Source organism: Budorcas taxicolor, chromosome 8 (assembly GCF_023091745.1).
Source record: "Budorcas taxicolor isolate Tak-1 chromosome 8, Takin1.1, whole genome shotgun sequence".
Taxonomy (NCBI): Eukaryota; Metazoa; Chordata; class Mammalia; order Artiodactyla; family Bovidae; genus Budorcas; species Budorcas taxicolor.
Genome location: NC_068917.1, coordinates 9000085 through 9012956, shown reverse-complemented (window position 1 = coordinate 9012956; position 12872 = coordinate 9000085). Strand labels below are relative to the sequence as shown.

Genomic DNA, 12872 nt, shown 5'->3' with positions numbered 1-12872 from the left:
AATTAATTTTGAAGGAAGGTGTGACTATAAACAAACAAAAAAAAATGGAGCATAAAAGAGATTTGTAATTGGCAAGAACAGCTATGAATTTCTTTTATAACCACTCGCAAATAAATGTAGATTCTTACGCATTTTTAAATAATAAAGAAGCATATTTTAACAAGTACCTCAGAGTTTCATAAAACTATTTCTCAGCCTCAACTTTCTCACCCGGACAGGGGTAAGAAACGGGTAGTCATTGAGAAAGTAATATGAAACTACGGATTAATTGCCTGGCATGCCCATCTTTCTAGAATCTCGGTGAAAATGGACCTTACAACCCAGACCTAATTATATTATAATCCCTGTTGCACTCAGCTACACGGGTTAGGATGGGACGCGAAACCTTGGAAACTACACTGAACGTGACAAACGCAGGTACCTCCCCCCCCCACGCCCCAAAAACGGAGAATGTGTATTAAAACCGGTATCTGTGTAACTTCAGCTGCGCCTGAATTGGGGGCAGGGGGCGGGGCGGGGGGGTGGTCCAGGAGTTAAATCATGTGGTTTCCACTTATGCAGAGAGAATCCATTAAAAAGAGATTTATTATCATATTTTCCTTTGGAAAAGTAGTATTTGTTTTTGACTTTAAAAGTGCTCCTCGGTATAAAGCAGGGTAAATATTACAATTTTATGAAACAGCAGCCAAGATTTAATCGTCTGTGAAATATCAGGCTTAGGACCTGATTCGAGTTAACTACTGTTCTGCTGAGACCAGCTCGCTGGCCCACTGTGGCCCAAGGCGCAGGTTGAAGAAGGGGTGGGCGGCCCCACGTCCCCGGGAGCACCGCCAAAGGTCTCGGAGCCTCATCCTCCTGCAGCCGAGCTAAAGTGACTTTGCGCACAAAATCAAACCAGAATAAATGGCCAAGGAGAACGGGACCCAGTAGGCTAGCGAGAGAGAGAGAGGGAAATCCGGTAACCGCCTAGAAGTGCAGGAGGAAAACGGGATGGGATGCAAAAAAGTGGAGCGGAAGAGGGGAGAAAGGAAGCTGGGCAAGTGGACACTCTGGACTCCACGTGTGCACTGTCCGGCGCGTTAACACCGCGTGCGCCCCAGCCGCTCCACCGGGAAGGAAAAGCCCCAGAGCTCGGCCCTGCAGCCCCGGCCCCCTCCCCGCATCCTCCTCGCCCCACGCCGGCTCCGCGGGTCCGTCCTCCGCCGCCCGGTGCCGGGAGAAAGCGGGCGGCGGCCGAATTGCCCCGGTGGCACCGTAGCCAAAAGCCTGTCTGTAATTGCAAAGCAAACAAGGCTGAAATATTGGGTCGGTCTCAATCGTGACAAGATCTACGCTTTTGCCGCCAATTTGTTTGTGCAGCCCTATTTAAAGGCCCTTGATTGAGGAAATGTTGAAAATAGCGGGGAGGGTTCCCTAATGAGACCTCGGGAAGAAAGAGCTGGGGCGGGAGGGCGCGGGCGGGGAAGGGGGAGGGGCGCCTTTAACCTCTTCCTGCCCGCTTCAGGCAAAAGCCCTGGCGCCCAGAGAGGGTAGGAGGGGGAGCAGGGATCTGTCCGGTCCCGCCCCGCGCGGCGACCTCCCCGGCGGCCGCGGCCTGAACTCCGCCCGCACCCGCATCTCCCTCCTCTCCTCGGCCCCCGAGGCCCCGCGGCGCCCTCCGACAAAACCCCCGACTGAGGGGTCCCAGGAGGCTGAAAGGGAAGGCTAGACACTCAAGAGGCGGGAAGAGAACACACACACACACATTTATTGCGCGTAGAAAAAGCCCGTGTGTTCAGCGTCCAGCCCCGTGCGCGCCTCGGTCTCATTCAACTCCGAGCGCATCCTCACAGCCAGCTTCATTACCCCATTGCTCAGATGCAGACACCAAGGCTTAGAGAAAACCAGTCCCTGGGGAGCCTGCGTCCGCCCAGCGGGCTCTGGCTTGGCAGCTCAGGAGGTGGAGGGCCCAGGGGAGGCCAGGCCAGGCTGGTCCCCCTCTTCTCCATCCCACGCCGGCGTCGCGGAGCCCTTGGATGCGCGGTCCATCCAAGCAGCTTTCTCCCCGCTTCTCCCAAGGACTTGGTGCTGAAGTCGGTTCCCTGTGAGACGATGTCCGCCTCCGGCACTAGCTCTGGTCGCTTTCAAAACAAAGAAAATAGCAATCCTATTGCCATTGGGATACGCGAAATTCATCCTTTACACAAGCTGTTTAAGCACCCACTGGATTCAGTGGCTTGATTGGGTTCTCAAGGAACCCACAGTCACAGAAGGAGAAAGGTGTGTGCCCGGAGAGCTACCAGAGAGAAGACTGCGGGGGGAGGGGTGGGGAGGAGGGGGCGGGGAGGGGTGGGCGCAAGAACAGAGTTCAGAAGAAGGGAGACCTGATTTGCTGGAGCAGAAAGGAGGGAAGCCAAACCTGGAAAGGCTTCCTGGAGGAGGTGGCATTTACGCTGGGTCTAGAATAAACCAGGAAGTGGGGATTCTTTAACATGGGAGAGAGATAAGTTGTTTGCCAGCTCTGCTGGCAAGTCAAGGGGTGCCAGACCCACAGCTGGGGACAATGTGGGGGGTCACCACCTGTTGATCCCCAGCTGCCCCTCTAACGTAGAGAATGTGAGTTGATCAGGTCCTAAGCCAAAGTTACAGTCTCCCTTAGGATTGAAAATCTAGGGCTTGCAGGTAACACCAGAGGCAAGACTTTGACCCTTCAGGAGGCCTGGACTTGGGCCAGCTGGGCCTGTTAGGGGCAGGCCAGCAGGAACATGGCACTGGGGCACTCTCCCCAGGGCTATTAGAGCCACACATTCCCAGCTCTTCCCAAGGGATCTGGTCAGAGATGTACCTTGGCGCATCAGAAGTTTGTCTTTCTGGCGTCCCAGGCAGAGGTGGACTAGGAAAATGGAGACCCCCGAGGGGCAGGGAGAACTGGTTTCGGTGGTACTTCTCCCAGAATGATCTGCGCTTTCTGCCAGCAAAACAAAAAAGCATCAGTCACAGGCATCCAGTGGAGCTGCTCAGTGTGTTCTGAATGGAATTCTGCTTTTTCTGCATGCAACCAATTCGTTCGTTTGAAGTTGGATGCTTTGCAAAGCAGAATGCAATTCCATTTTTTCATTCCTCGAGGTTTTGGCCTGTGTTGACTTAAGTGGGCACTCACACAAGTATTAAAAAGAAAAGCGTACTCTTCTGGAAGATGGAACAAAGTCTCACCTCTCCAGTCACGCAGCAGATGTATAATCTGTAACAACAAATTCGCCTCCTTGTGCTGCGCATTTCCAGCAAGCACCCTGCCTTCTCTGTTTATATTATAACTTTTCTGCCTGCAATTATTTTTATTTTAATTTTCTGTCACTTTAACAGAAACCAGAGCCTTTTCCTTTAATGTTTTGTACACAACATGTTCATTTGGATAAGATGTTCTTTTCTATCCTGTTTTAGCTTGCCTTTCCTAGTGTGGCGTTCTGTATCAGGAGTTTCTAATATTTCTCCTTCTCTCTCTCTTTTTTTAAAAGAACATGTCCCTGTCTTGCTTTATTTGTTTGTGTGAAATTTAGTTTGAAAGGAGATCAGAGAGAGCAGGAGGGGTTTGTAATAGGAGAATGACCGAATGACCCAAAGGCTGATTATCTGTCATTAACTGGAGACTCGGTGTACCCAAATTACCAAGGAGACCTCAGTCTGCTGGATCCAAAAAGGCAAGCATGGAATGCAGAGCTGAACAGGCTCGTGGCATTGCAAGTGAAGACACTCTGCCCACACATTTTCTTAAAGAGGCTTCCTTCAAACCACAGCTCAGCTTCAGTGGACAAGTGTTTTAGATTCTGACATGTTGTACACTGGTATTTTTTTTTAAAAGAAAAGAAAAACACTCTGCTGAAAGACTACCTTCAACGTTTTCTATCGCTAACTTTTTCTGTGTCATTTCATTAGGAGCAAAATTGCAGTTAATTGTCTAAGGTCCAGAGAATATTGAGAAATTAAGCAAAGCTGCTTTTGATCTGCTAAACCCAAGCCTTGTAAAAATCGAGGTTTGCCATTAATATTGACGATATAACGGTTTCTTTTTGTTAACCTGAAACTCAGCCATCGTGGTGAGCCCTCGCCTAGAAGCAAAGGCCCTGGAAGAAAGAAGCAAGGGTTTGGAAGAAACTGCCAGAACGCTCTTTATGAACTTGCAAAGGAGGCTTCAGAACAGGACTTCCTAGGAATGCAAGCCACACTGCAGTTAGCACTGGGAATGCACGGGGCTGCTAACAGATCCTTCAGTCACATAAGTGGTTTGTCCAAAGCCCCGCATGTTAAGCTGCCATTTGCTTTCAAATTTTATTCTGAACCCCAGACTGTCTGGCAGACTAGTTGAAGTCTATTCTTTACCGTTCCCTTCAAGCGTGTATGCAAAATTACAATTACTTCCTCTTCTGAATGTCGACAGCTTTCCTCCCGGCTTGGAAGAATATATTGCTTGTATGTGTAGGTGATGTGATTGAAACAAGAATGTGAATGAGCAGTTAACATAAATCCTGTGCGGTGTATTTTTTTACACCACTTTTGCTCTCACCTCCATCTCTATTTAAGACTAGCAAAGATCAAATTTGTCGTACTTCTTTGGATCACCGTAATTTCATTAATAACACTTTCCACTTATACATCATGCAGCCTGGAGGGAGCCCCCTTCACGTGCATTATCTTTTGTTCCGTTCAGTCTGAGTAAGGAATTTAGCTTTACAGACAAACATGGGCAAATGTGGGTACCCAGCAAAGGACTGAGTTCCCCTGATCAATAAAGGCCCTCCAGAGCAGCAGCACACCCAGTTCATATGAAGATCTAGTCAGAGATTATTTGGAAAAGATGCAATTCCCACTGTCTATAATAGTGGACATTCAGACGTTTCCTGTACAGTGTCCACCTTAAGTATTGTACACAGTGTTATATGTCAACTATATATCAATTAAAAATATTTTTCTTAAAGAATCTGACTTAAGGATGAAACATATCTTGCTCTTCATCACTTTCAGCTTCTGTGACACCAAAAAAACTTTATAAATCCAAGCATTGCTGGCAAACAAATTAGTAAGGAGGGAAAGAGAGAAGAGGGAGGAGGTAAAGAGAGGGAGAGAGGAAAGAGAGAGAGAAGGGATAAATGGGGGGGTGGTTTACAAACACCCAGCAAGTTCCAATTTTCTCCACTGACTTAACTGTTTCCTAATCAACAAGAAGCCATGAGCCCCACCACAGTCGGCACTGCAGCTGCAGCAGCCCCTCCTGCCCCGTCTGCACAGCTCTGCTCTGCTCGAATGGGAAAAAGGAGGGATGAGGGTACCCTCACCAGATACCCCATCTCCGCCTGAAAACTCAACAAGAAAACGCTCAGAAGAAATGAAACCTCAAAGGAGCCAAGGGCAGCCCTTCCTGCCCTTCGTTTCTGAAACAGACATGAGTCTGAGCAAACGTGATTCCACTTCGGAAATGTGTACTAGGAGCACCACATTTCTGGGCCCACTGTCATTTGCCAAAAGGTAAACCAGAAGTTGGGGACCACAAGCCCCTCCCTGTTGGAGGGGGACTCTTGCCCACCACTTGGACAATGCGCCTTGTTCTAGACTGTCCTAGCAGTTGGTCCTGGGGCTAAGTGACTAGTATGCACCATGACTCAACCACAACCTTGGAGGGACAGAAACGCAAGGCAGTCAGGGTGTCAGAAGAAGCACCACCCAACAGGTGAGGCCGGGGTGACACCTTCAAGAATACATTGTTTTGTCTCCCACCTTCTGGGTTGGATGTTCTTTCTGGGGTTCTTGGCATGTTCTGGGGTTCCCCTCCCATAACAGCATTATAGAGATTAACAGGAATGCCCAGAGGCACTTCTACTACGTTGGTTAGGAAAATAAGGTAAAATGAGACTTGAAAAACGCTGAGGGGAATTGAGCCATAATTCCCGTAAACATAAAATGTGTGTTTATGGCCCTCCGGCCTGGTTCTTTTCAGGTCCAGTTTATTTTGAGTTCTCATGAGCAAAACACAAGATACAAACTGCCCTTGCCTTTGAAATAATAAATACCTCGAAAAGATCTGTATTTTCCCTTAAAACAGACTGAAGTTTTTAAGAAAATATTTAGTTTAAAGCAGATTGATTTTTAAAGTAATATCTCACAAGCCCAGAATGCTTGCCAGGGCATGAGTGCCCCCTTCAACCCCATGCCCTTGGACCCTTTTCCAGGCAAGGAGGTAGGAGTGAGGGGAAAAGAGACAAGAGACACAGGCCCAAAATAAATGCTGGACCCCAGTTCTGTCTGCTTGGCTGAAGAAGGCAGTTGTGATGTGCAGCACGGTGGGTATATCATTAGTTACAAAGATCTCAAACATTCCCCCAAAACCAGGGCTGTCCCCCCAACCCATGAATTGGTCTCCCCACCTGGGAAAGACTGGCTGCATCTTAGCTCAGGGCCTCAGAGGAGGGGAAGTTGTTAGCACACACTCACCTTTGCAGGATTTCTCCTGCAGGCAACCCAGGCAGCCCCGAGCCAGCAACTTCTCAGCTGCTCGGGAGCCCCTGGAGTATGTGTCCCCTTTCCCAGAGCAGAACACCAGAGGCTACCGTAGAATACCCCAGGATGGGGTCTGGACCACGAAACCAGGAACTTCTGCCTCCTACCTGTCTTTTCCCGCTTCCCCATCCATCACCACCACTACCATCACCTCCATCACTAGTGCCCCAGAAGGCACAAGGCATCTAAACTGGGGCACACCTGACATGGCATCTTTGCCTCACAGCTTTCCACAGCAGCAGAGTAATCTCGCAGCCCACTAGAGTGGCAGCAAAAACTCCCAAAGAGAGATGAAGAGAAGAAAGTGGGCTCGGTTGGTTGTGCATCCAGGGTGGAACTCAGCCCCTTTGGGACCCTAGAGTTCTCCCACTTGTCCCTGCTTCCGGGGCCATAAACCTCTGCATTTTGGCTTTCTGAGATTCATGAAGTCCTGGACCCTTGAATCACATTAATTAACTGGTAATGACACTGTCAGTGAGGACCGAGGTTCAGATTAGCCTCTTTTACGACTTTTTTTTCCCTATCCCATGTTGTCCATCTCTTTTATCACTTGCCAGGCTCTCTGGGACCATGAGGGGTTTTGTCCATTTTTTGTTTGTTTGTTTCGATTAAAAGAGCAAAGAGAAAGGCTGGAAATGGCGAGTCCAGATGCCTTTGCCACGGAGGCCACTCATCCCTGGTAGACACCGCATCTCAATCCCCAGCTCAGCCTCTGCCTGGCCTCTTCCGCCTCCTTTCAATTTCCCAAACTCCCTCTGGCCGGAAAGCCTGTGTTTTTTTATCTGGGTGCAATCACCTTACTTTTGTCTATCTGCTCTCAAAGCCTAGATGTGTTTTTATAAACAGACTTCTTTATTTTAATGTATCAAATGTCAAAGGATTGAACTACCAGTATTTACACATTCAGGGTTTACCTTTCTGGTGAAAATGCAGACCGAACCTGACCACACTACCCATATTTTTTCCTTGAAGAACAAGGTCTTTAAAAGACTCTCCTTGTGCTCCAAACTACAGACCTGCCTAAGGTGGAGGTTCGAAGCTCTAGGTGGCCTTTTGTTCTGAGCCCAAAGGGCCCAGCAAATCTGATTTCAGCTACTCCCCACCCCTATTCAAGGCTTCAAGATCTCTGCTGGGGGCATCCCAGGAAACTGACCCTTTGCTGAAGGGACAGGATGGGCCCTCATGATGACACTCAGCCAGCTTTCTACAACCCCCTCTGGGTTCCTTTTCTTCTCCTACAGCCTGGCAACCGAAAACCTAAAACATGTTTGTCAAAGCTGTGCCCAGGGCTCTGGGTACCCCTAAATCCTGCCCTCTGTTCCTGCAGACCTGGCCTTCCATCCCCAAGCCCGTACCCAGCAAAAAGTGGGCAGCACGCAAGCAAAGGACTGTCCTCACCGAGTTTTTGGAATAGGACTCTGCAGCCTGGGGCCTGACCCCAAGGTGGGGTGCTTGGTCTCCCCCGGCAGAGCCTGGCAAGGCCCAGCAGAGAGTCCCAGGCCGCAGCGCCCGTGCTGGCGCAGGCACACCCCGCGTGGGCTCCCTCTAATTTACGGCCCTTGGGCTCCTGTTGACACTTTTCCACCCCGACCCTTCCAGGCAGAATCTTCAGCTCCACATCAGCCTTGGGCCAAGGCTGCCGGCCAACCCCCGGGATCATTTCAGCTCCTGCCACGGTCCACCCCCCTCCCCAACCCCCAACCTCTTCTCAAAACGGCTGAAGCCACACGGGCGCCGCGGTCCCGGTACGCTGCGGCCCGGTGACTTACAAGTGGAGATCCATTTTCCGTTCTAATGTGTTCAAGATCACCAAGGCCAGCAGTCTAAACATCCACGAGCCGTCCTCCCGGCCTGCCTGTTAAACTGGTGTTTAATGGTTCCCCTCCGATAACTAAACCTGCTCTCCACACATGCCCGCTTTTATGGGAGAGGTCGGAATGCGGAGATGTATTTATATGTTTGTTCATAAAAACTGAAAAATAAGCTCTGAACACGCTGTAAAAAATATTCAGTTACTTACCAGACAGGCTAGTTAAACCTGGGGAACACCGATACCGGCCACACAACAAATTCGGGGAATCGAGGTGCCCTGCGCTTTGAAATCGCCCGAGGTCTGCGCTAGGGCTGGCGTCCCTGCAGAACACCGAAATAAGAGTATTTACAATCTTGACCGTTGGTCCCGGGGTCTTCATCACGATTTCCAAAAGTAGCCACTATAACACAAGCTCCCCAAGAGGGCCCTAGCTTGGGTAACGAGGTGGGTAAGTCCAGCGACGCAGAGACGCGTGTTTCCAGTCTGTGCCCAGGTCAAAGCCGCAGCCTTGCCCTGCGCCCCGCGCCCGCCTCGGCCGGCCGGAGACGCGCCTCCGGGGGGTGGTTGGGAGGGGGCCGCCGCCCTCTGCCTCTCTCCCGCCCAGCACAGAACTGCGCCTGCTGCTCTGCTCTTGCCTCTGTTACCTACAAAACACTTCGAAAAGCAATGTCTGCTTCCTTTTTTTTAACCAGAAAAGAAAGCGGAGTAATACCGTACCTGGTTTAAGATTCTTCAGTATTTGAGACCTGGGGGAAAAATATTTTAATAGTGAAGCATCTGTTAAACACTTGCATTAACCTCCGACTGATAAAAAAGTTTTTTTAACCCTGCTCCCCCCCCCCCCTCGTTTTAATTATCTTCTGGTTATGAAGGGGCAGCCAATCCTGGACGAGGACCTCGGCAATTAGCAACAAGAACATCAAAAAGTTTTATTGCGGAGAGCGCGAGGCGCCGCCCCCGCCGCCCCGGGATTGGCGTGAGGAGCCTCTGACGACATATATTAACCCGAGCGGCCCTAAAGATGTAGCTGTACATGGAGATCTTGCTGGGAAAATCCGCTTCCTCCCCTTACGGCGTCCAGTACCGGAGAACCGCCGCCACCGCCGCCCGGGAGCTCCCACGGCCGCCGGGCAGAGCCCTCCGCGCCGCAGCCGCCGCCTTCGCGCTCCAGGGGCCTGCAGGGCCCAGATCCTTCCCCGGAAAGGAGAGGATCTGAGAAAATGGATGCACTGAGACCTCTCTGAAAACCCTCCGAGGGAGCCCGAGAGGAGCGCGGAACACGTTATTCGCAGCTAAAATCACGTTCAAGGACCAAAACAACAACCAAAAATTTCATTAAAACAATAAGCGCACAAGAATCCAGATCAGGCTGGTGGGGGGGGAGGGGAAGGGGCGGGAAGAGGAGGGTCGCATGGAGGTAGCTTCACAGTGAGCAGTCGACCCTGCCGCCTCCCTGCAGAGCCGGGCCGGCTCCTCCAGCCGCGGCTTTGGACTCGCCCCGGGACTGCGAGTAGCCGCGGCGCCGGGCACGCGGCCGGGGCGCGGAGCCCGGCGACTCCACCGAGCAGCCCCGCGGGAGCCGGGGCACCTTTGCATGAGCTCGAGAGGACTGTGCCTGCCCGCAGCCGCCCGGGAAGCAGGAGCCTGCGCGCCGGCCGTGGAGCAAGGCGGGAGCCGGCGGCGGCGGCCAGGGGCGCACGGTGCCGGGACCAGCTCGCCGCGCCCTATGGGGAGCCGGCGGCCGCGGCGCTGCTGAGGCGGGCCCGGCGGGCCAGGCGGGGGGCCGGGGCCCGGGCTGCAGCAGCCCCCTCTGCGGCTGCCGGGCCGGCCCGGGCGCCGGGGGGCTGGGGGGTGGGGGGTGGGGGAGGCCGCGGAGCGCCGAAGCGGGGGCCCGGGCCGAGGGCGCGGCAGGGCTGCGCGCACGCTGGGGCGCGTGGAGGGGCGCGGAGGGCGAGATGAGTCTGGTGGGAGGCTTCCCCCACCACCCGGTGGTGCATCATGAGGGCTATCCGTTCGCCGCCGCCGCCGCCGCTGCTGCCGCCGCGGCCGCCAGTCGCTGCAGCCACGAGGAGAACCCCTACTTCCACGGCTGGCTCATCGGCCACCCCGAGATGTCGCCCCCCGATTACAGCATGGCCCTGTCCTACAGCCCCGAGTACGCCAGCGGCGCCGCCAGCCTGGACCACTCCCATTACGGGGGGGTGCCGCCGGGCGCTGGGCCCCCAGGCCTGGGGGGGCCGCGCCCGGTGAAGCGCCGGGGCACCGCCAACCGCAAGGAGCGGCGTAGGACTCAGAGCATCAACAGCGCCTTCGCAGAGCTGCGCGAGTGCATCCCCAACGTGCCCGCCGACACCAAGCTCTCCAAGATCAAGACTCTGCGCCTGGCCACCAGCTACATCGCCTACCTCATGGACCTGCTGGCCAAGGACGACCAGAACGGCGAGGCGGAGGCCTTCAAGGCAGAGATCAAGAAGACAGATGTGAAAGAAGAGAAGAGGAAGAAGGAGCTGGTCAGTACCAGGCGGCAGAGGGCAGTGGGGTGCGGGGGAGCGGGGACCCGGGTCTCTTTCCAGTTGGGCTGAACGATGGCCCGCCGCGTTCTCTGGCAGCGCCCTGAGCCAAGTTGTTTGCACCAGGTTGTGGTCGGAAGGTTTCCCGAAGAAGCAGAGAGGCCGGGGGAGGGTGTCAGCACACGGAGGAGGTTAAGAGGGATGTTTTGCGCTGGCGATCTTCTTCTCGGGTTATCGCCGCGCCCCCAGGCACTTAGGGCGGGCCTCGCGAACTCCAGCTTCATCTTTCGATCGTACTGGCCTGGACCCCTCTTTGCTCGTCCTTTCGAGCGTTCATTCGGCCTCCAGTCCGCTCTTGCTTTCAGATGTTTGTAAAATAAGTTGCTCAGAAGCACTTGATTCCAGTTGTTTCACTACTGGTTGCGTTTCCTCTTCTTGAGAATGAGGCAGCCACCGATTCTAAGAGTTTTTGCGGTGCTTCTGATTACTATGCCGGGAAGAGTGAAGGTGAACGTAAGATAAGTACTTCAAAATTCAGCTCAGTTTCTCTCTGGCAGTGATGTTAAAATGTGACTTCCCAGATGAGGATTCTTCCTGGGTATTTCTGGTTTTGTTTGCATGCGCCTTTACATTTTAAGACAAATAGTAAATATTATCATAGTCATTGTCATTGTTCTGAACAGTAACACAAAGTTATAACTGAAAATTAGTTTTCTCAAGTTCCTGACCAGGTGCCCACAGGTGATGGAGTTTAGAGCAGGGCTACTGCCATGAAGAGCCTGGAAAATAATTCCATTTGTCGAGGTTTACTTCCTTGGGGCCTTTGGCGCTTTTGTTGCTGCAAAGTCGAGGGATCTCCTGTAGCCCGGGGTTTCAGAGGCCTTGGAGGAGGCCTAGGAGGCCTTGGGAGGACAGGCCCAAGCCCAGGCCGAGGCACCTCTCCCCATCTGCCTTAGAGCACGGGTCTGGGACTGCGATTGAAAACAGGGAAACCAGACTGAGTGCCGACCCCCGATCGCGCCCCTACATCTGGAGTTAGAGAGAAGGCCCCCAGTTCCTCCATAAACGACTTGAAAACGGGTGGTTGTTTATAAACTTGCCGACCTGGGAGTTGAGTGCTGCTGCTGCATGTCGGCCTGGGCGGTAACTAGGCCAGCGCCAGCCTTCCTAGCTCTTCTACAGGGGCTGGGACTTGAGGCCACCCCACCCGCGGTCCCTGGCTGACTCTCTCACTGTCTTCTCTGGCCGGGAAAGCGCGGGGGTTGCGTGGGACCGGATCTCCTCTCTGATTTTCTCTTTCTACTTTTCTCCCCCTCACCTCACCTCTTCTCTGCCCAGAATGAAATCTTGAAAAGCACAGTAAGCAGCAACGACAAGAAAACCAAAGGCCGGACGGGGTGGCCTCAGCACGTCTGGGCCCTGGAGCTCAAGCAGTGAGGAAGAGGAGGAGGAGGAGGAGGAGGAAGAGAAGGAGAGCTCCAGCAGGGCCCAGGAGCTGGATGCAGACCCAGGACTCCAGGCAAGCTCTGCATGCTCCACCCTGAGGACTTCCTGCATTTGGATCATCCGGTTTATTTATGTGCAATGTGCCTCCCTCTCTTTGCCCCCCTTCGAGGCATCCGATCCCCACCTTCCCCTCCAAAAAAAAAAAAAAGTGGATATTTGAAGAAAAGCATTCCGTATTTTAATATGAAGAGGACACTCCTTCGTGGTAAGGGATCCCGTCGTTGTCTTGTAGAGTCTCTGTTTGTGAATGTTTCCTCCTGCTGTGTAGACACCAGCGATGCTCCCTTCTCCACTTACCTAAACCCTTCCAGATAAAGACAGCGGGACACTAGTGTGTATGTGAAGTGTATCTTTAATACTTGGCCTTTGGATATAAATATTCCTGGGGATTATAAAGTTTTATTTCAAAGCAGAAAACGGGCGGCTAACATGTCCGTTGGGCTTTCCTGGTGGCTCGGGGGTAAAGAATCCGCCTGCCAATGTAGGAGACTCGGGTTTGAACCCTGGCTGGAAAA

The 12872-nt window shown here is 52.8% G+C and overlaps 1 protein-coding gene across 1 annotated transcript; it reads left to right on the top strand.

Moving 5' to 3' along the window:
* Window positions 1-10296: 10296 nt before the first annotated feature.
* HAND2 (heart and neural crest derivatives expressed 2) lies at window positions 10297-12288 on the top strand. The gene is made up of 2 exons (XM_052645373.1): window positions 10297-10851; window positions 12190-12288. The coding sequence occupies exons 1-2, from the start codon at window positions 10297-10299 to the stop codon at window positions 12286-12288; spliced, it is 654 nt and encodes a 217-aa protein (XP_052501333.1).
* Window positions 12289-12872: the final 584 nt, after the last annotated feature.